The sequence below is a fragment of the Gambusia affinis genome, linkage group LG15 (assembly GCF_019740435.1).
Source record: "Gambusia affinis linkage group LG15, SWU_Gaff_1.0, whole genome shotgun sequence".
In the NCBI taxonomy this organism is placed as follows: Eukaryota; Metazoa; Chordata; class Actinopteri; order Cyprinodontiformes; family Poeciliidae; genus Gambusia; species Gambusia affinis.
Genome location: NC_057882.1, coordinates 9,444,937 through 9,467,283, shown reverse-complemented (window position 1 = coordinate 9,467,283; position 22,347 = coordinate 9,444,937). Strand labels below are relative to the sequence as shown.

At 37.9% G+C, this 22,347-nt stretch overlaps 2 protein-coding genes across 4 annotated transcripts; one reads left to right on the top strand and one right to left on the bottom strand.

Annotated features, from left to right (window-relative positions):
• Positions 1 to 233: 233 nt before the first annotated feature.
• Positions 234 to 22,286, bottom strand: nectin1a (nectin cell adhesion molecule 1a). Of its 3 annotated transcripts, none has more exons than XM_044139801.1 (10): positions 16,313 to 16,835; positions 6,193 to 6,305; positions 5,461 to 5,719; positions 5,114 to 5,231; positions 4,655 to 4,836; positions 3,694 to 3,811; positions 2,966 to 3,117; positions 2,510 to 2,642; positions 2,342 to 2,402; positions 234 to 1,201 (listed from the first exon to the last, which is right to left on the bottom strand). In XM_044139801.1, the coding sequence occupies exons 1-10, from the start codon at positions 16,362 to 16,364 to the stop codon at positions 884 to 886; spliced, it is 1,506 nt and encodes a 501-aa protein (XP_043995736.1). In that variant the 5' UTR covers positions 16,365 to 16,835; the 3' UTR covers positions 234 to 883. The 3 variants fall into 3 exon arrangements, with proteins under 3 accessions (XP_043995736.1, XP_043995738.1, XP_043995737.1); XM_044139803.1 differs by lacking the exon at positions 16,313 to 16,835 and adding an exon at positions 22,185 to 22,286 and having other exon boundaries at positions 265 to 1,201; XM_044139802.1 differs by lacking the exon at positions 16,313 to 16,835 and adding an exon at positions 18,442 to 18,505 and having other exon boundaries at positions 265 to 1,201.
• LOC122844413 (thy-1 membrane glycoprotein-like) lies at positions 18,598 to 20,447 on the top strand. The gene is made up of 4 exons (XM_044139807.1): positions 18,598 to 18,734; positions 19,195 to 19,252; positions 19,665 to 19,991; positions 20,067 to 20,447. The coding sequence occupies exons 2-4, from the start codon at positions 19,216 to 19,218 to the stop codon at positions 20,162 to 20,164; spliced, it is 462 nt and encodes a 153-aa protein (XP_043995742.1). The 5' UTR covers positions 18,598 to 18,734; positions 19,195 to 19,215; the 3' UTR covers positions 20,165 to 20,447.
• Positions 22,287 to 22,347: the final 61 nt, after the last annotated feature.

Below are 22,347 nucleotides of genomic sequence, written 5' to 3'. Positions count from 1 at the left end.
GCTGAAATGAGTTTCCGGGTCGGTCGAATTCTCACACACATCCTGTAGGGCCAAGTCATACCCAGAGGTAACCCTTACATGCATGAGGAGAACATGCAACACCAAAAGGATAAAAGAATGTATGTGTTTCTGTCGAAAGAAAGGATTTGGGGGAAAATACTTTTTGAGTTGATTGTTTAGTAAAAAAAAAATGTTGCATAATGTCCAAAAAAGACACTAAAAACAAAAGCCATATTGTTCATGTGATAATTTTTATTTATTTTCTAAAATTTTTAACATTCATCCAACAACACCAGATATCAACAATAGACCATCACTTTTATAAACTCCCTTGGAATATAAAGATTTTTTTCTCTTCATTAGAAAGAACAAACCATAAAAGATACAAAATACAAGTACAGAAGTACGGTAGACCAGGAGACAATGCCAAGACCTTACATACAAGGATTGTATCTAAATACAACATCAGAAAACACAGGAATTGATGTGAATTGATGATAAGTGTTTTTATTTTTCTTTCTTTTTTTTATAAAAACCATGTTAATGTGGATAAAGGAAGGAGAGTAAACAACATCAAGGTAATCCTTTCATCTGGATTAAATACATTTTTCTTAACATCGTTCATTCAAACAGGCATTCTCTAGCCGAAACGTTGAGTATGGAGCACAAGATTCCCTTTGAGCATTAAATTAAGACAAAGAAAGACATAGCAAGAGTGAAGACATTACAAAAGTCCAGCCACAAAATGTTCAGTGTCCTCAGATGTCCATAGTGCAGATCTGCTGCCTGATAGTCCATCTAGCTTCAAATAAGGTTCACCAAACCTTTCCTAAAGATATATGTTCAGGTTCAAGAAGTTTGGGCATTTTGACATGATGCTGCTTCAGACGTACTGCTCTTTAGGGAACGTATATGGCCCCACTCCAGGCGGGGGAGATGACAAACCCGGCACAGAGGGGTATTTAAAGACGGCTGTGGTGTGTGCCGGTGGAGCAAAAGTGTTTTTTGACGGGGTGCTGGCACTGCTGGTGCCCAAAACAGGCATCGTTTGTGAAGGGTGGTAGGGCTGCTGGGGTAGAAATGAAAGAGGAGGGTTGATTGGTGGGGAGTAGGGTTCTGGATAATCCTCCTTGTTACAGGCAAGTCTGTAGCTCACGTAGTCAGCTGTGTTTGGAAGTTCCTCATAAAAGCGTCCAGCATGCTGCAGAGAAACAAAATCAAAATGCTAAAAGACAAAAACCCATTATCTGTGCTGTTCTCCTTTTGCTTGATAGTAGTGTTGCAGGAAACAGGGCTATTCTTGAGTATAACCCACGTGAGATAGAAATTAACCCAGACATATCAAACACAATTTCACAATCTTTATAAACTACTTCAGAAACGCTAATAGAAAGGAACAAGAAATTTTGTCACAGACCAACTCCACAGTGAACTAAAGCATTGAAATAAGCATTAAAATAATAATAAAAAAAAATACTAACTGGTAAAGCCATTTGTTGATTTCCTTCTTCTTTCTACAGAATGAAAAGTGTGAATTTTATGGAACATAATGTCCTGTCACATCTATAAACAATGTGATTTGCTTGTGAGGTGCCTCTGTTTTGTATAGTGTGTATATATTGGGATTAAAAATGTAAAATTCAGTGTTCAACAGCATCAGAACAGGGTATGACCTTTTACTGAGTGTTTGTTTAAGGCAACTTCATGACAATAGTCCACAAGGTGTTACGAACGAAGTGGTGTTAAGTAAGCGCTATTTAACCCTATAAGTCCTAAACTGAGCGGTGATGATCTAGTCAAATTTACAGCACCGTAATTCTGCCACACTTTGTGCTATCCGAGAAATTCCTATGGTTTCTGAAAGGGGCGATGTTGCGCTTTCTGGCCAATATCGGGTCATTACGGTAATTTCACCCCCGCTGTAGTAGGGAGTGAGTTTAATAAATCAGGCGGAACTCTTAGTAGACGGAAAATTGCAAAAATAACTTGGTAAATATTGAAAGTTCCAGTTGTTATGTATAAAATGGCAATATATATTTACTCACCGGACATTTTAAGAACTGTGTACACTTAAAATAAGCAAACAATATCCAGGTGGAGATTTTAAATTTAGGACAAAAAGGGTTAATACTCAATAGGTGCAGCTGTGAAGAGCTTGATTAATGTCCAAAATGGCTTTCCTTAATGGAAGTTTTAGTGACATTTGAGTTTAGTGTTCTTTAACCTTTTTGTCCTCGTAAAGCAACATAAAAAAGTAACATTACAGTATGGTTATAATACATAGCATAGGCTGATTCAAAGCCCTGAGATTTGAACATTTCAAGCACAACGTACGGGTTACCTGAAAATCATCTGGTCTTTTTCTGATGGGTTGAGACAGTTTTCCGGAGGGTGAGTCACCTCTGATCGAAAAGCATTAGGGAGAGAAAGCAAAACATGTAAAAATTCATGGGAATCGCTTTGAGAAAAAAAAGCTAAAATGTAATAATCTGAGATTACGTTCACGTACGAGGAGCTGTCTTTTCTAGTTCTTATTTTGAGCACCAGGACTGTGATAGTGATGCCCATCAGGACGCCAGCAGCCAGTAACAAGGCGATCACACTGATGACGTCTCCTGTTGCAATCTGGGGCAGAGGCTTTTCTGCAAGAACAGCAAATACACAAGTAAGAGGTTTTCATTAGCTATTAGAAAATAAGAACCTTATTGATAATTCAAAAATGTAAATGAAAATGTTTATACTTAATACTAAAAAAACGCATATCCACTAAGTCAGTGTAAAATCTTGACACCCGGCCTCATGCAAACCCAAAACAGTGTGCCTCTGAAGCTTCTTCAAGGGCTTTTTTTTGTTTTGTTTTGGGGGTTTTTTGCCAGTGAATTTGTACATTTAAATATATCATAGTTTTTGAAGGACCTAAAAGTAACAAATCAACCGAATAAGAGACGTACTCTAGCTACCTTACCTAAAACGCTGACCTCGACAAAGGCAGAGCTGGTCCCGATGCTGTTGGTCGCGTCACACACGTATGTTCCTTGGACCTCGTATGTGACGGGCCCTTTAAACAGGAGGACGTTGTCTCGGATTTCGACATTGCTTGGAATGGAGCTGTTAACCCTGCAGTCGCAAAAAAAAAAAAAAAAAACATTAAAAAAAATGCAAGGTAAGCACAAAAGCTGGTCTCTAGATAGTCGATGTTGCCTTTAGTTTCAATTTAGAGTAGTATTTAAAAGTGTTAGTTCAAATAGATAAGGAAATGATCTGACCCAAAGCCTCCTGGAAATTCAAATTTCTATTTTTCTCCAACATGACTTAGTCAAGAAAATTATAACTGGCTATTGCAAATTTTATCTAAAGGCAAAAACATGCAGGAAGGCTCAAAACCATCATTTTGGATATTGTGTTCTTTTTAAATAGGAAGATTCCTCCACCTGTCCAACAAATCAACAACATGATGACCGAATTAAGTTGTGGGATAGATTAGTTGAGGTTGTTTTGATTTTACTGATTCTGAGAAAATAAATAAGCTTCCCCATAATAACCCATCAGTATTCTGAAAAGTTGAACTTATACTCCACAATGTTTCACTATATCTGTGATGCGTCAGGTAAATCTATCCTGGCATTAATCTGGTAAAGAAACAAATGTGATTGTTCAGAGAAAAAAACTAAACCTGTGTAAGTCAACACTTACAGTCTCCACTGGTACAGAGAGACGACTGGATTGGCGTCGGCTTGGCAGCTCAACTGGACGTTCTCTCTGTTCAGATACCAGTTCCCATCAAAACCATCAATCATCACATTGGGCTCATCTAGAGAAGAAGAAGCAATATAGGTTTTTTTTTTTTGTTTTTTGTTTTTTTTGGGGGGGTTTTTATCATAACGCAAATGCAAACCTTCAGTCAGTTAGGTTAGCCTTTATTTCACCAGGCAAAATGTTAAGAATAAATAAAATAGACAGGTTAAAGCTGCAGTTTAAAAAAAAACTGCTCCAGCTGGCTTTTTAGGATCCAAAGAAAGCAATTCAACTTTGACTTCTCTGACATTTGACAACAGGTAAATCAGACGTGATATTGAGTTCAGCATTAGTTTCAATGCTTGCAAATACGTCAAGATGTCCAGACTTCTTGAAATACTGGTTTAAAAGATCTGCCACGTAAAGTTTGTCAGTAACGACAATATTATCTGATTTGATAGCTAATAGTGGATCATTTATTTTCCAACTTCTTAGCTGTTTTCCAAAATAAATAGGAATTTGAATTCCACCTGTGTTGCTCATTGACATAATGCCTCAGTTGCCTTATTTCTAAATTGTTGAAAAGAAAGTCTCATTATAATTCAGATTTTCTGGCTTTTTCTTTTTTTTTCTTTTTTTTTCTGCCTTAGTTGTAAGGCCAGGGCTTGGGAGAACACAGAAAGTAGCTTGATAAAATGGTCCTTAGAAATGCAAAAATGAGCACTATAATAATTTTACAAAGTGCCAGGAGAATACAAATAGGAAGAATTTGGTAAGATTACGTCAATAAATGATTCTTAGTCTAATCTTCTCGAGTCATACAGTGTTAGTTGGGATTCAAATTGGCGAAGTTTTAGAGAATTATACTGGAGCAGAACAGAACATCTGTTATACTTTGTGCTTCTCACGAATGACTTACACTGGATATCAAGAGTGACACTGTCCGTGTAGACCTCCTCATTGTAAGTGGTGACGCAGGTCAGTGTCTCCCGGTGGGTTTCCCTGCTAGGGACTAAAATGTAGTCGCTCTGAACAGTGAACGTCCCGTCTGAGTTGATGTACTCTCGGGTGGTCACTTCTCCAGGCACCCTCGTCTCCCACCTGTTCCCGCACACAGGACAGACAAATCTCAAAACACTTGCCGTTTAAATTACAGTAAAACTGCAGTAAAAACTTTAGAAAACCATCATTCTGCTTCACATTTAAGACACTACTTTGAAACAGTACTTGGAGTTGGTCTATCACAATGACAAAAGATGGAGTTTATAGTTAGTTCTTTTAGAAAATGTGAAAAGGTTCCAGGAGTATGAACACTTTGATGAAACACTGTGCATTTCAAAAAAAGGAAAGGTTCGTTTGAACATAAATACAGACAAACCTAATTGTTCCAGGAGGCTTTCCATTGGCGGAGATGCAGGTGGCCACTGGAGTTTTTAGGTTTGATGAACGAGCCACAAGTGTAGGTGTGGACAAACTCATCTGGGTTGTTGGGCGAACTGAAGAAATATAAATGGAGATATGTTAATATTCAGAGATGATGCACACGTGTCTGTCAGTCTCAACAACTTTTTGCTTAAAAGTTGTTGAGCGTACAAGGACTATATACAATATTAACTATTTATGCTTGGAGAATGCACCAAAATTATCCAAATACAAAGTTTTACCCTTCACAATAATAGTGTTTTACACTTCAGACACTGAAAGGCCACGCCGTCATGCTCTCACCCAACACGGTGAGGTTTACGGTGTTCTCCCGGTTCCCTGCGGGGAACGTCGTGTATTCACAAATGTAAGTGGCCTCATCAGAAAGGCGGAGCGAAGAAAAGACGATGGTCGTGTCCTCCAACGTCGGAGTTCGCCGTCTGACCGCTGCGTTCTTGAAGGTAACGCGGTCCCTGTAAGGAGGGGCCACTGACACACCCAGCGATGGATTTGCTATCGCCACATTCTGCTTGGAGCCGTTCGCCAGTTTCTGCCATGTTACCTTGAGAAATTGAGACAAAAATTGAATAGAGTCAAACAGAAATTCACAACAACTCTTTGTCAAAAGTAAACAATAAATGATTGGTTTTCTCTAACACGGACTCATGGTTTTGCTGTTTGTTACCTGAATGGAATAATTAGTGAAATGTTCGCTTCTCATTCAGTGTTTCTGTGTTTAGATGTGTGTTGTAACTGGACATACACTTAGAAAGAAAAAAACAACTAAAATTTTATTTCAGTGGTGCAGAGCAGCATACGCCACTATAATCTGTGTTGATGACCCATTATTTAATTCACTACCTGTTTTTAAACACTTTAAATGTTCTCCATCCATTATCTGAACACATTATTTAAATGTTCTCATTGATTTAAAATGTTGCATGTGACTTTAAGAGAAAATCCGTGACACTGTTTGTGAGGCATTTAATTTTAACATGTTTTTGACTGCGTTAATCCAACGCCGTTGACGTTTACCTGGGAGATTTTAACAGGTGGGTTACTGTTGATGAACCGGCAGCGAAGGTCCACCTTTGAGCCGACATAGCCGGACTTTCCATCATCCATTTCCACCCTCTGCCCGTTTACTTCTGCAAGCAAACAAACAAAACACAAAATGAAGATTTGGCTAATAAATTGCTATAAAATTCACAGCATGCTTGACACGCACGTTGGCAGAGGTGCAGGTAAACTGCGCCCAAAGGTTGTGGATTAGCCAGAGGTATAAATAAGCAGGATTTTGTTTAGTTACTCCTTCTACTGACTTACTGATCTCCTTTAACAAATCCACAGCAGAGCCTCGCCCACTGTACTGAGACAGTACAAGCATCACGTTTGTTTACTTGTGCCGGTCAGAATCAGTAGAAACCGCTTACTGTTCAGTTTTTGTGATGGTGAATGGAATTTGTCCCAATTATAATGTGGGTTAAGCAGTGAAGTGAACAGCGCTGAACAAAACACAGTGAAACAGTTCCTGCTCTATTTCTCAGACATTATTGTACACATCACTCGCAAACGTTTCATGGCCACAATTATAACTTTTTACTGAATAAAGCCACTTTTTTTTTCAGTGTTTCCCAAAGATCTCTTCTCACCCTGCAAGGTAACTAACCTCAAAAAGTGGCTCGTCTGCCAAGACCTGCGATGTATTTAGCTATTTTAATCCATGTTATCCACACCATCATTTAATGGGCTTTTCCTGCGCAAGTCTAAACACCAAGCTCCACATTTCCCTACTATTACTGTTGCATTGTGGGTGTATCTTTTAGATAGTTTAATCAACGCACATACAAATGGGAATTATTTATATTAGCTTGGAGAAACACAATAAGACAGATAAAGATACACCTTAAACATTCAGTGTGTTCAAAGAAATGTCCCGTTAGTTCTTAATGTAATAAATCATGACTTTTTTTTATTATTTTTGATTTGATAGTTTTGAGAAAATCTATTGGCAAATGCATCTAAAAATACAAAACTGTATTTACTTGCACAACATAAAATGAAATAGATTTTCATATTTTCATCTGTATTCATAGTTCCAGTCAAAAGTGTACATCCAACCAACATGGGAATAAATGTCACATTAATACAATTATTTTTTAATAAAAGTATGAATTTACGGAGGCTAGAAATTTACATACAGATTACTGTACAGTTACCTAAAACCTTTAAGCAAGTATTAAACATATTTTTAATTGAGTCAAGCATTTATTAAAAGAAAGGATTATTTTTTTAATTGTTCTGATGCAAGATGATAATCTTAAATATATTTTATTCGCTGTAAGGCAAAAATCCTCATAACAGAAATAAAAGCTTTAAAACATCAGTCTGTCTGTAGTTAAACAGTGTAATTTATTTCACTTTATTTCACAATTAATTAATAGGACATAATTGAACTTTTTAAGCATATTCTAATTCATAGAATGAAAGCTCAATGGATTTATTGAAATGTACTGAATAGTGATTGAAACGTGTTCTGTGTTTGTGTGCAGCATTGGGAGGAGACATAATAACACTGGGAGCAGTGGGATTTAGGAAATTAAAATGCATATCAGAAAATTCACACTCCATCTGCTGCTCTATATCTGACATATGGACGTCCAGAGCCTGACCCTCGTGACTCGGCCTAAAGCTGAGAGTAACTAACAAGGGTTCCTAGCTTATCTGCAGGCTATGTTAACTACTTCCTATTGCCGTCACTCCACCAGTGTTTACGTTTAGCTAAACAATGCTAGTCTTGTTTAAAATAGAAGAAAAATAGCAATTAAAGTGTTTAAGTCATTTAAAATCAACTCCATTTTGTTCTCTAGCCTGAAATCACTAACAACCATGCACTGACTCTACCACAACTTTTTGTTATTTATATTGTCCGATAAATTTCCTATTCAGAAATTACACGCTATGTGATTTATAATATAGGTTAAGCAGGTAAAATAAGTATTGGACTCATCATGTTTTTCTTCTGTTGGATTAAAAATGCACACCAGATCTCAGCAAAAACCTGTGTGATCCACACATTTATAAAGAAATCAAATCAGTCCATGAACTTAATAGGGAAAAGAGAGAGAGAGAGCAGAGGGGGTGTAGAAATGCAGCTGTAAATGTTGCTATTAGTCCAGTTTGTCCCTGAGCCTTTTTTTAGGGGAGTCACTTTGTTTTTTCCAGCTGTGGCACTTTCTGCAACCCTTTGATAATTTTTCAGCCCATCAGTCATTAAATCAGCTGATCCTCAGAATCCTTTCTGAATATTTTCTGGATTTTCCTTCTTTTCCTTCGTGTTTTATCAGAATTTCTTGTGTTGTTCCATTTTTTACCCATATTATCATCTGTGAAATAATTTGCTTTGATTTCTGTTTATGTGTGAATTATTTAGGTAGTCTCAATGACCTTGTTTAAACTGTAAAAAAAAAATGTTAAAATATTTACCTTCTGTACATGATACACAGAACACAATCTTAAAATCTCGGAGTCCAAACTGAAAATAAAATCTAGAGCTTTGTGAACTCTGATCTGTTTTGAATATTTTTACTTGATGACAAGAAAAGAATAACAAGTTGAAAATGTTAACAGTATTTCCACAAGGTTGTAAATCTTCATTTATCTTTATTAATAGTTTAATTTTAACAAAAGGTCATTCAGATGTTTGTTGTAAACAAAAAGACTATATGAAACTAATATTACAAGCATTGTAGAGTGAAGTCTATTTGGATAGCACATTTCAGCAACAAGCCCATTTAAAGTGATTGTGAACCCTCTGCATCTAATTCTTCATACAATCATACATTCACTGGTTGCATCAGGTGTTCCTCAGATTAAACACTTCAGATACCAGGACTGGTAACACAAATCTTTAGTTGCTGGGACAACGAAATTCTCCAAGGCTTCGTGTGGCACAAAGAAAGAAAATGATTTTAAAAATACACCAACAGCCTTAAATAATCCTGGAGATGCAACTGAAAGCAGAGTGGCAGAGTGGTTTGAGTTAAACAATAACAGCAAAGCCACCTGGACGTGGCAGAAAGAGGAAGCTACCAATAGCTACTACCAGATTCCCGGGAAGACAGGTGGTTAAAAACTCTGGACTGACAGCAAATGACCTGCAGCCTCTGTGATAAACTCAGAAGGGGTCCGTGAATGAACTCTTAACAAACTAGAGACTTTTGACTGGGCCAAGATTCCCGAGGAACGCAGCCGGACGCCGCTGTCTGGCTGTGACTCACGTTAGCAGCAGTACTAATGAAGTGGTTGCAGGAAACATCGTGAGTTATATTACACTAAAAATTCAATCAACAGATTTCCTGGTGTTTACATCAAGAGTCAATTTGATCCTTCTCATCCTTCCCAGTCTGAAAAGATTAAATATTTAGACCAAACATACATGACAAAAATCCATCACAGCCTAATCCACTTCAAATAGATGGTGCCAGTGAATAAAATCTTCTCTGGAAATGCATTAAATCTGTGAGCATGACTGGAAAAAATCTGAAAGGCAGTATGGGTGCAGTGCAGCATCTACTGCAAGAAAACTCTTGGTTACAGCATCGATATATATTACATATTAATGGTCTAAAGCTTAACTTTTCGCAACAACGTTGGCTTTACTGAATAAAATGGAAATGCAAGACACCATTTTGCCAATAAAATGCAACTTATGTGTAAAGTGTTTGGAAGCTTAAATAATTTTTTGGCCTTATAGGCTCATTCTCAATCACAGCAAGGAAAAGTAGGTTTGTTTGATTAATCTATTTTTCCCAATTTTTGTTAGATTTCAACTAGTATGCATGAAATATAAATACTATTTAAATTACCACTCAGTATTTTTACAGGGAAGGTAAGAAAATTTAATGTTTTTTTAATAAAATAAGATTTGACTGGCCGTGTCCGTTATAAAAATAATCAGCTGATCTGAATCGGCAGGCCTGGTTTTTTTAAAAATGGGCGATTGATCAGAAAACTGCAATCAGTGTAGTCTAGCGTGAATTCACACCATTTTAAATTCCATTATAATTGGTAAATCAGTCTCAAATATTTTGCCATTAATTAAACAATCTACTTCTCAATCTGAAGTGAATTCTTTTCTTTTTCTGTTGGAAAAAATGCCAAAATTTCTCCTGACTTCTTTTAACTCACTGGACTAATCGTCACAAAAATCTTCACTTTAGAAACTTACAGTGGATCTGGAGACTACAGGTCGCTACGTCGTGTTTGGCATTGATTAACAAATTAGCGCTCAACTATAGAAAAATCTAGAAGTCTCTAAAATCCCAACATTACTCATTAGGTAAAATTTGTCAAAAAAAAAAATAAAAAATCAAGCTATGTGTAACTGTTAACAATATATAGAAAAACACCAATATTTTAAAAGAATTTGTCTGGAGGCATAGAAAATATGTCAAAATAGTCTTTGCTTTTCATGACTTCTCTATTCAGCACAGACAACCGGATGGAGAGTCCGCCCTGATGACCTCTGCAATTGAGCTGATTAGGAGCTTAAACTGAAGCTAACGCAAAGAAAGACTACCTTTCTGATAGGTACTGAAAGCCTCGTTTCTCCACATCGCTCCCAGCTTCCTCGTTTCGATTGTGTTAGCTCACACATTCTTCTATTGTTTCTAGTATGGGAAATGACCTCATCATGCCAATAACCCAGAAACAGGAGCATGCTGGCAAGAAAAGGGCTTGGGAACGAAGCACAACAATAGCAATACTGTTTCCCGCCTGAATGGGCAACATTTAGGAACAGTTAGAGCAACACAGCATGATGGTGGGGCTTTTTGTTAACATCCTGCACGGATATCCTGCATCTTTCTTTGCTGTTATTTGAAAAGCTAATTTTACCGTTGCGTGTATGAATAAAACACTGAGGCAAGTGCAGGTGCTGTGGCTGAAAGATGTTGAAAATACAAAAAAAAGGTCACCTTTTTTTTTGTATTTTTAACTAAAAATCTCTCGCCTGGCATGTAGTTCAGCTTCTATAAAACAAGATGTGACAGTAATGTTTGAGGTTTGTTCTGCTGCATGTAAATTGAGATTTGACAGGATAAAATTCACTTCAGCAACCAGCAGGGCTGGAATATGAAGAAACAAGCTAAGATAGAGCTGCTTTTAGTGTTAACAGAAATTTATAAACTTTTTTTGATTTTATCATTATCCATCCATTCCTGATTTTCCATGCAGGACGTACGGTGCTGGTATCCATCAGCAGTCATTGGGGAAGAGGCGAGGTACAACCTGGAAGGTCGCCACCCCATAATAAATTTTATTGTTATTTTTTCAGTGGATTGCTTAAAATACAATATGCCAAAATGAAAAAATAACAATAAAACACTATCACACTCCCTTTTGTTCTCTTTTAGATGGTATCTAACATCCAACCTTTGTATCGAAGCCTCAGCTGCTTTCAATTTTACATTAACATATGAGAGATATTTCTGTTTTTATGTCTTCCACACACATCACAGCCTAAGGGTGTAAATCTTGCTGTCATGAAAATCTGCTGCACAAGTCACAAAAGTATTAATCCTGTCCTCACTCATCATTTGTTTTAACATACTACTTCACAGAGTGGTTGAGAGAAAACACTCAAAGTCAATTTGATGGGTTAGTAAATGGGACTCAAACAGGACAACAACCCACCTTACAGTCAGTTTAAGGTTAGGGGTGAGATGTAATTTTAATGTTTACACATTACTATTTTCAAGTAATTTCTACTTCTGTAAGTTGTTCTATGTCATACGTATCTATCCTCAAGAAGCCGCCTGTTCCTAAGATAAGAAGACAGGTGATACTCTGGATTTACAAGAATGAGACTAGAAATATTTGTTTTAACAAAAACTAAGACTCTTTCTTTGTTTGTCACAAACAGAAAAAAACCACAAATTTAAGAGCTCACCGTTGTAAATCTGGCTTTTTTGGTTTTTTTTTTTTTTTTTTTACAAAACTGCAAACATTTTTGTCTCAAAATATACTTCTCTTCAAAATGGCTTTCATTTTAAAATCTCGTTTGTAGTTATACTTTTGGTGACCTTTTGCTCAAATGGATATCAGACGAAAACAATGACGGCATGTGATGGATCAAGAGATAAAAAATAACTTGCAGAGAGAGAGAGAAAGAGATGAGGGCAGATTAACTGTTTAATCTTTCTGTCATAGAATCGGTGATTGATTGGGGATTACATGCCCCGTCTGCGTTTTGAGGTTTGTGACCAGGGATGCTGAACAATCTGAAAACTGCATTTACAGTTCCTTGGCAAAAGTTGTCATATATTCTGGTGATTTATAGTGTTATGAACAATTATTTTCCCGTTTACAGGTTTTTTTCTATTTTTGTATCTTCACCAGACTTAAATGCTGCAGATCACAAAACAATTTTTAATACTGAAGATAGAGGACCTGAATACATACAAACAGCAGTTTTCATATGGTGATTTCATTCTCTGAGGGGGGGGGGAAGCTCAACCTGGACAGTGTTTAAGCTGAAGTTCATCAGGATTTTCTGGTAGCGAGTAAAATTCCTGGTAACATTAAATACAGAAAGTCATCCGTGTCTCCGTGTAAGTAGAGAAGCAACTCCATACCAAAGTTACATCCAGAATGTTTGACGTTTTATTTATTTATTTTTTTCTGAAATGTTGCTTAAATGTACACCAGATGGAATGGGATTCATACCTTCCAAACAGTTCTGCTTTTTCTTGTACGACAACAGAAGATTATCAAGGTATTTTAATAAGAGTGTACTATGGATGTCACTTTTTCCCAGCCTCTTTCTTTTGGTTAAATCATGAGCCTCTCATTTTTCTGTGACCTCCTTGATGAGTTAGTGTGTTTTTGGAGTAGTTGTGGTAGATTGGCCACTGCTGGGAATGTTCACCATTATTTCATGTTTTCTCTTCTTGTGTGTAATGGTCCTCTATGTGGTTCACTGGAGTCTCAAAGCTTTAACGATGGCTTTCTAACATCTGCAGACTAATCACTGTTGGTGACATTGTTTATCATCTGCTTTAGAGCATTAGTTCAGGGCATAACGTGTTGCTTTTTTCAGATCTTTCAGCCAAATCCATGATGTCAGCCAGGTTATGTTCAACTGATTTCTTAATTTTACAGATTCTACAGAAATCACTCCTGGTGAAATAATTATTTGAACATTAACTCAGGTCGATTATTAAAATTTGCTTGATGAATCAAAGAAATTTTAACAAAAACAAACAAACAAAAAAAAACAGAAGAAACTGTATTGTAAAGTATTTTTCTCACAGTGCTGCAATGCCACTGAAATCAATTCACACACGTGTTTTCACGCGTGTGTGCGTGAGTTTATGTGGGTGCGTAATCTCCGTGGCAGGAACGTGGCGAGTACGCTTGGCAAGCGTTCAGCAGGCAGCTCACAGGATTATGGTGACTGCTGCATGTGTGGCTGAGGCATAACATGAGAACACAAAAGGCAAAAGGGAGACGGGATGAGGAGAAACGAAGAAAACACCCGGGGAGAAACTTTACCAGACTGAGGGGGCAACCAGGCAGAAAGATGGTTTCAATCTGCACGCTTCGGAGAGAGTGGCGTAAAAAAAGAGGGAAACAAAAGGCAGAGCGGACAGAAGGAGCGTGTTTGTGCGGGATTATTTCTGTAGAGTAGCGTCTGTGTGTTCCAGCTGTGGGCAGTGGATTACGCAGAAATGCGTGAGCCTGTCTGTTCGTCTCATTCAGCCTCTTCTGCGTCCCTCCCAGCTGGGGATTTCAAAGTTTTAATGCAAGAGGAAAAACAAAATAATCGATTGTGATAGCACTCATCACTAATCGATGCCAGGTGGCCCCGGATCACGCCGACCCGCTCCAAAACATCCACAGAAAAACCCAGCAGCAGCAGCAGCCAGCAGCCCTGGCAACATTCTTGTTGTCACTTCCTGCACAGCTCTAATCCAATGCTGTGTCCTTCAACATGACAATCTTATGGTGCACACTACTAATACGTATGAACATATGTGTGCACAGCAGCAAGTTGCTGCCCAGCTTCCAGAGAAAGCTTTTATTATTCTGAGAAAGGAAAGGGGAAAAAAAGCAATCACAGCTGATGTCACAACATCTCCCTCCATGTACGACGCAGCCACAGATCAAATGCCAGCTTAGATGTGTGGCCCAAGCTTACAGTGATTTCACTGCTGCACCTGTTACAGCGGCCATGAGTTGGTCCATTCATTCACACACACAATAAACCTCCGGACACACATCTATGCCATCTAAAACAGCACTCACTTTAGTTTTTCTGCTTTTCTTTAAATGCAGCTCAAGTCCAGGTGGATGACATGTAGGTCCTACTGACCAGCTGGTTATTATGGAGAGTAGTTTGATATCTTAAATCCTTTCGATTGGAAGAGACTGATGCTAGTTTGAGTTGAAAACTGAAGAACTATGCATGGTGTGGTGTCTGTGTTTGAAAATTCGTAGTAAAACTGGTCATTGTGATAGAGGCAGGAAATAAAATCAAAGAATAATATAAAATCAAAATATAAATATTCAGATGGAAACCCCCTAAGCGGATTTATTTCTGGAGACGCTCAATGACAGATGTCAAACTATCGGGCTTACCTGTTGCATGGTGACTTTGACGTCCCTTAAAATCTACGCCAAAATGTGTCAAAAATGGTTCATTCACCACTTTTTACACTTTTTATTTTTGTTACTGGTGAACAAAAATGCATTACCGGTACTGTAGATATTTAATATTAATATTAAACAGAGCAATATTGTGGTAATATTGAGCAATATTTTTGCTCAATCCCAAATGATCCATGTTATCATGGTACAGGGGACAGGAAACGCATATGTAGACAACATTAAAGAAACAGGAAGCAACTGTTTGATACAGGATCAGATTCAATGTGAAGAATGAACTAACAAAACCCTAAACCAAGGAAGGCAAAGGCACACCATAACAGAAACCAGGAAATCATTATGAAGCAGAGATAAATAACATGTGGATCTGACAAATACACATAGAGGAAACCGGGACTTTAAATCCACACAGATGTGCTGGCAACAAAGCCAGATGTGAGACAAAAAGGCAGGAAGGAAGACTGACAAGGAACCCGTATTGCAGAAAAAAATATTGCAGAATGACTGGCACAAAATGAACAAAATGAAACCCAAAGGAAACATAAAACCATGCTGACACAACACAACATGTAGAAATGTCCAGATAATCGAATATTTCTCTTTCCTTAAATTAAATTACCATTTATTTAGTTATGCCAAGGAGCCATCGTCCTCACACCTGCACCAATGTGCCTTGGCTGCTAATGATCATGTTGCCAGTTTATTAATTACCACTGCAGACTGGGAATAAACCACAGCATCTGCAATTGTGAAAATCCTTTCACCTCGTGGTCTAGTCATCAGAAGCTCTCAACGTCAGTTAAGCCATTTTTACTTGGCCAGTTTTTCCTGCTTGAAACACATCATCTTTGAGAACGAATGCTGCCTGAAGCTATCCCACCAAAGGACAGAAAGATATCCACTTCACTTGTCAGAGGTGATAATATTATGCTTGAACTTTGTTATATCACTGTAGTAAAAAATAGCAAGTAAGAACAATTTATTTAACATTAAGTCCACATTTTGTATGCTGAGGATGACTTACTCATATTTCTATATCTCTTCATGTAAGTTTTACTCTTTCATTACTTGTACTTTTACTTAATAAAAATACACAAACAGAAGCCTAAATGTGGACTGCAGTATAACATTACATTGTTGCCACTTAGGCGTCAGTTTCACTTAGAAAATTAAATAACTAAATTGCATTTACACTTGAACATATGTATTTAAAAATGTTTATAATAGTGCCTACGAGAGGAGACTATCAGAAACAAACAAGGCATCACTACTATGTTGTCACAGGAGTTAAAATGAACATTTTTGAATGAATTAAAACATAGGGGTCCAGTAAATCTTAATTGGTGAATAAAAATGTTTTAAATATTACCACACAAAGTACTTAATGTGTCAATACATGAAACCTAAGATAAGTTAAGAAGCGAATACTTTGCAGAAATTTTATTTGGAGCTTTTTTTTTTTTTTTTTTTTTTAAATCAACCTTACCTGAAATAACACAAGTAGTCACAATGAATATCCAAAGTCCAGCCTGTTCCATGTCCTGAACACCGTTGCCAGTTTCCGTCTGTGTTTAAATCCCTAGAGTAAACTTCTGTAACTCCTCTTGGCTCTTGGAATGATAATTGTTTTTAAAAAGTAAAGAAATAGACTCAGCTTCAGCACCAGAGTCCGTTCATGTGTGGCACAAGCCGTGCGCAACCTCCAACTGGTCAGTGCGACCTGTGTCACTTTTTCTTTCTGGCGCTCAGTGTGTGGAGCCGGAGCTGCAGCGGTCTGAGGCTCGGCGGGGATAAAGCCGCTTAAACGCGTGGGCAGATTATTTCCGAGATAGACTACCCCCAGCCCCGACCGACAAACAGCCTATGAGGGCTGAGCCGAGCAACCCGGGCAGCGCAGGGCGCCTCTGTAGAGAAATTAAGAGTTGTAATCCGAGGACGCAATTGACAGTCCAGACAGGGACGGAGCTACAGACTTTTAAGGCTGTCAATGAAGGGGCCCCCTTTACCTGAGCTTTAATTGGATGTTTATTTGTTTAAATACAAAAGTTAATCTGTAATAAAACATTATCTCATAATACATCATTTATGTTTTCCTTAAAAAAGATTTAATTCTTTGCATATTTGTATCCTATTACATTACAGTTAGATTTTTAATAGTTGGATAACAGTCTCAACTCTAGTCAACCTGGGCAGATTCAAGCAAAACAGTGAGAGCTAAAGGTGTGGAGAATGATGCAGCGCCCCCTGGTGGATGGCGGAGACAGTGCATGAGCTAAATTTTCTTACTCTACTTTTTTATGAGTTGTGGAGCAAGAAAGTATTTCATGCCACTTGATTATATGAAGCTATTGTTAATCAAGTGCCACTTGATGAACAATAAATTAATCACCTGGATATTTATCCTCTAAAATAAACACTTATGTCTGCACTTCCTGAGGAGGATCCGCATTTACTGTCGTTTTCTCAAAATGCACAATTTGTCAATGGACCTACACAAAAATAGTTTGGGTTCCACACAAAACAAATCAGTCATATAACATCCTGCTTGCTTCAGTGTGAACTAAATTATGTCATTTGATCATGGAGGGGATGAAAATAAATATTACTTTCAAATTTAATAGAGAATTTTCTAAGAAATCACTTCATATTAAATGCATTGATTTAGCAGAAATCTTCCATACATGTTGTTGTTTTTTTTTATTTCAATCATACCTGATTTTAACCTAACCTAACATTTAGGTTGTGTTGCAAACATGTTTACGTTCGTCTTACATTTTACACACCTCCCATTACTAACCTCCAGATGGAGACACTGAGCTTTTTTTTTTTTTTTTTTTAGCGGCACAGTGATGGAAATTTCTGAAGGGGCACAAATGAGTCATGGAATTCAGAGATGCTGTGAAAACATGACAGTGGGTTTTTATTCGGGCAGACTATCTCAGGGAGAAAGGCAAAAAGTAAAAGGAAAGAATGCGTTATATGCTGCATAGACTGAAGAAATGCTTAAAGCAGGATTTTAACTGTTTAATTCTATTTTAACTTGTATTTGTGTATATACTTTTATTTGGCAGGCATAGAGTACTTTTGTTCTTGTGCTAAAAACCTACTTTAGCTGATGGTTTTCAAAACATTTTACAGACTGAATACTGAAAATGTGGAGTGCACATGCATTCAGTTACCCTGATCCTCTGGCTATATTAACAGCGTAGCTTTCTGCTGGAGGGTGAACCTCAAACACCCACCAGGTTGGTTGGAAAGTTTTTATAACTGTAAATCTTTAAGTTTGGTTATTAGGTGTAGACTTCAGCTAAGTGATTCTAAGATATAGCTATACTGTCAATTTCTGACAGTATAGTCAAAACCATCCCCACACCAATAAAACAAAACTTTTTATTTCGGCAACATAACAAAATGCAAAGCAATGCACATGTTCTCATTAGAAATAATTTTCTTCATAACGAGACTGCTTGGTGCATAAAACACTTCCACTTTTTGAGAAGCATTTAGAGGAACAAACTGGACAGAGAGATGAAGGGCAAATCAGGTCAGCATGACTTAGAACATGAGACCCGGGCGAGAACTCGAAAGAGGGAAAGAGACAAGGTCAGACAACACCTTGCTGGCGAAAAGCGGTGACCATGCCCGAGTTCTGCCTCTCAGCACACGCAGACAGCCAGCTCATTGCTTCCGTCAGCCACTGCAGAGGAAAAAGACGAATCAGCGCTCTTTCTGGTCCAGGATCGTCCCTCCCCTCCCACTGCCTCCCTCCACCTCTCTGTGCTGCTCCCACTCCTTCTCAGTGGTGGGATGCTCTGCAGTGCTGCACACCGAGGTGACTCCCGGCAGCCGCTTAGCTTTTTACTAACGGAGCAGAAAGGAACTGCTGCATCATTCAGCTTTGACAGGAGGTAAGAGTCCCTCAGGGACTTTAATTAACCGTGGATTAGAGAGTAAATATGAAGTAATGAGGATGAGATGGAATATGCAGGAATATGTGGATATAAAGACATGGTGGATGTGAGAGGCCAATTTATTCAACCTAATATAACAAAAAAAAAACATTAAGACATATAAAAATGGCTATTAATGTTGAAAGTGCTGCTCTAAATTATGCTACGTCATCTCTTTGGACCGCAGATGGGTCAGGCTCTTCACACTGAACACATCTATGTTGGGTTTGACCAGAACTTTCCAACCTCTATGTGCTGTTTGTTGTGACAAAAAAAACCCAACTAATTAGGATCTATTTTAGTATTTTTAGCTGTTATTGGCACCAAGCCGAAGAAAAGAACTAGCATGCTTCAGTATTAAGGTTTAAGTGCTATCTCTTCCCTGTCTGATTAACCCATTTGTCATTTTTTTCCACAGTTGGATGGGTGATTCCTCAACATGCTCACATCTCTGTTTCTAAGTGGGATACTTGGAGGTGAGAGTACAGTTCTAGAAACTTCTAAGGTGTGGTACTGAGAAGCTAAGCCAAACTATTTTGAAGTATCAGAAGTTTCTGATGATAAAAAAAATCTGAGGGAGGAGATTGTTCTCATTAGGGATTAACTCATTATGGATTATTTCAAAACGCTTTTCCGCATTTGTCCAGATTATTTACTGATGCGCACTCAAACAAACAGCTTCTGGTTATAACACTTCAGGGTCATAAAAACAGATACAAGGTTTACCATGTGATACGATGTTGCTATGGCTAACTGTAAGAGTCAAACTGGGATATTCACTAATGACAGCTAAATGCTTATCTGATCTGTGGAGTCTGTGGTCGCTACAAATGAGACTTAGCTACTTCAATCATTTTCTCTCACGCCACATGTTTGCGTTTTACCCAGTGCTGCTGATCCCAGTGCAACCTCAGCTGATCTCTGTGTGCTTGGAAGAGGATGAGGACCTGAGAGTCGACTGCCGGATCGAGCCCAAGCCCAACAAAATCAACAGCTACGAGTTCTCCTGGTCATCTGGAGCCAGAGAGGCCCTGATCAACACGAATGTTTCCGGCTCAGCTGCAGAGGCCCAGTTCAGAGACAAAAGCGAAGTGGTGGAGCTTGAGCCCCACGGCTACAGGATGACCCTGAAAGGCTTCACAAACACACTCCCACACAACACCACCTACATGTGTAAAATAACTGGGCAGGTTGAGAGTATCAACGTGGAGAAAGGTGGGTGGTTTAGCTATTTACGTATATGTGGTTTGGCTTTGAAAGCAACACTGATACTTTTCCGTTCTCCTGCAGAACAACTGCAGCCTTGCTCGGCTGTCAGCCTGTTTCTGAAGAGCTCGTGGTCCTGGATCGTCCCCCTGCAGATCTTCCTCTTTCAAACACACTGCTAAATAAAATGTGACAGCCTAGCTTGTGCCTATCTACACACAAACAAGCCCAGCCCTGCTTCTGTCTACATACACATCCATCAACACCACAGCTTCAGGTTTTATCGCTGTTACAGCATTAGAAAGCTGTTATCGAGGAAGATGACTCAAGACGATCTGAGACCTTTTGCTTCAGTACTGCACTAATATTTTGTGATGTAATGCACTGTGAGAACTTGCACATGTGACTATATAGTGATGGAGCTCTGGTTTTCAATAAAAGAATGCTAAATGCATAGACAAACAATGATTTTCTGATTATTTGGTGCTCATAAAAAAACTGAAACGAATCAAAATGCATAGTCAGTTCAAAGTATTAGGCTTGCCAGCAGAATTTCATTAAAGTCCATTCTCCAATCAACCCATCAACCAACCAACATTTACATTTGCTGTCCAAAAGCAAAGGAAATGGGATTGTTTGCAGATTAGTGTTTATGTTTTGCAGATTTGATGCAGGATAACTCTGGGTAAAATGTTGGAACCCATATGAAATACTAAATGCGTTAACTATTCACTTTTTTGACATTTGAAACCCAGATTAAACTGAGTCAAATCAAGTCAAGTTAAGCAACAAGGCAGTTCAAAGTTCTTTACACCATAAGAATATCATACAGTAACCAATTATGAAACAAGCAATAAGCATTACATTTTGTCAAATGCCATCATCAAAGTCATGAACAAATATGCATCAAATATGCTGATCGGTATTCAAGTTATTATGAATCAAAACAAACTTTAAACCGGTAGGTTTTTAACTTTGATTTACATTAACTATGTTTCAGTATCATTGTAGTTTTCAGGAAGTTTGTTCCAGATTTGTGGTGCATAGAAACTGAATGCTGCTTCTCCGTGTTTGGTTCTGGTTCTGGGGATGCAGAGCAGACCAGAACCAGAACACCCGAGTATTCTGGAAGATTGATAAAACAGCAACAACAACCGATCTTTAATGTATTTTTGGTGCTAAGCTGTTCAGTGATTTAGAAACTAAGAGAAGTATTTTAAAATCTATGCTCTGAGAACAAAGAGCCAGTGTAAGGACTTGAGACCTGGGGAGATGTGCTCTATTTTCCTAGTTTTAGTGAGAGCATGACCTACTTAGTGTGTCCAACTGGGTTAGCCCACATGGGTCCAATTGAGACAAACCAATTGGGTCCCATGCAAAAATAAAAATTCATTTTAGATTTAAAGTAATTTATACCGCTGGTAGATCTGGATGTAGAATTATTTGCATTCAACCCAGGAGTTTATTTCTAGCTGGAAATCCAGGTTTCTGTTGTAAGATAATAAGACCATTATAAATGGGAATACATTTTTGAAAAAAATAAGATAAAAAATCGTTTTTTAGGCGCATTTTATAAAATATGAATTTAAAAAATGCTTATAAAAACCTAACTTTTTTATTAGCACCAACCTTTTTTTTTCAATACAGCAATCAAACTTATCTTTACACCAGCTCTCTACATGTTTCCATTAGTACTTTAAAAATGTTTCTAAGCGAAGGGCCGATAGTACTACTACTACTACTACTACTTCTACTACTACTACTACTACTACTAATTCTACTACTACTACTACTACTACTAATTCTACTACTACTACTCCTAATACCACTACCACTACTACTACTGCTGCTGCTGCTGCTACAGCAGTAAAAAAGAGGCCACATTACATGAAATGCAATTTCTCAAATAACAGCAGTCCATGCTAAAGACTCCGAATGGCGAGGTCTGCTTCTCTCAGCATTACCGGCCCATAAGCTGGCTCGAACTGCAAACGAGTATATGGGGAAGTATAATCCTTTCAGACATAGGGAGAATAGTCAGTTGATATTTACATGCCTGAAAGCAAAAGCAAAAATTCCAGTTCGAATTAGATACATGTGCAGCCCAGAGTATAAATATAATAAATCTCCAATGCAGCACCAAACAAAACATGCTTAGTATATACACTCACTTTATCTTTTCGAGTTGAAATATATAGTTACCTGGCATTAAAAGTATATGTTGTGTTTTTGTCCGTCAAAATTTACAAAAATAATTCTCCCATGCCCTGATCATTCGTTCTGATCTAGTAAAAAGAACCAAAAACTCCGCCCAATTTGGACACTCTCCACGTTCCGTTTACATAATGATGCGGATCCGCGTCTT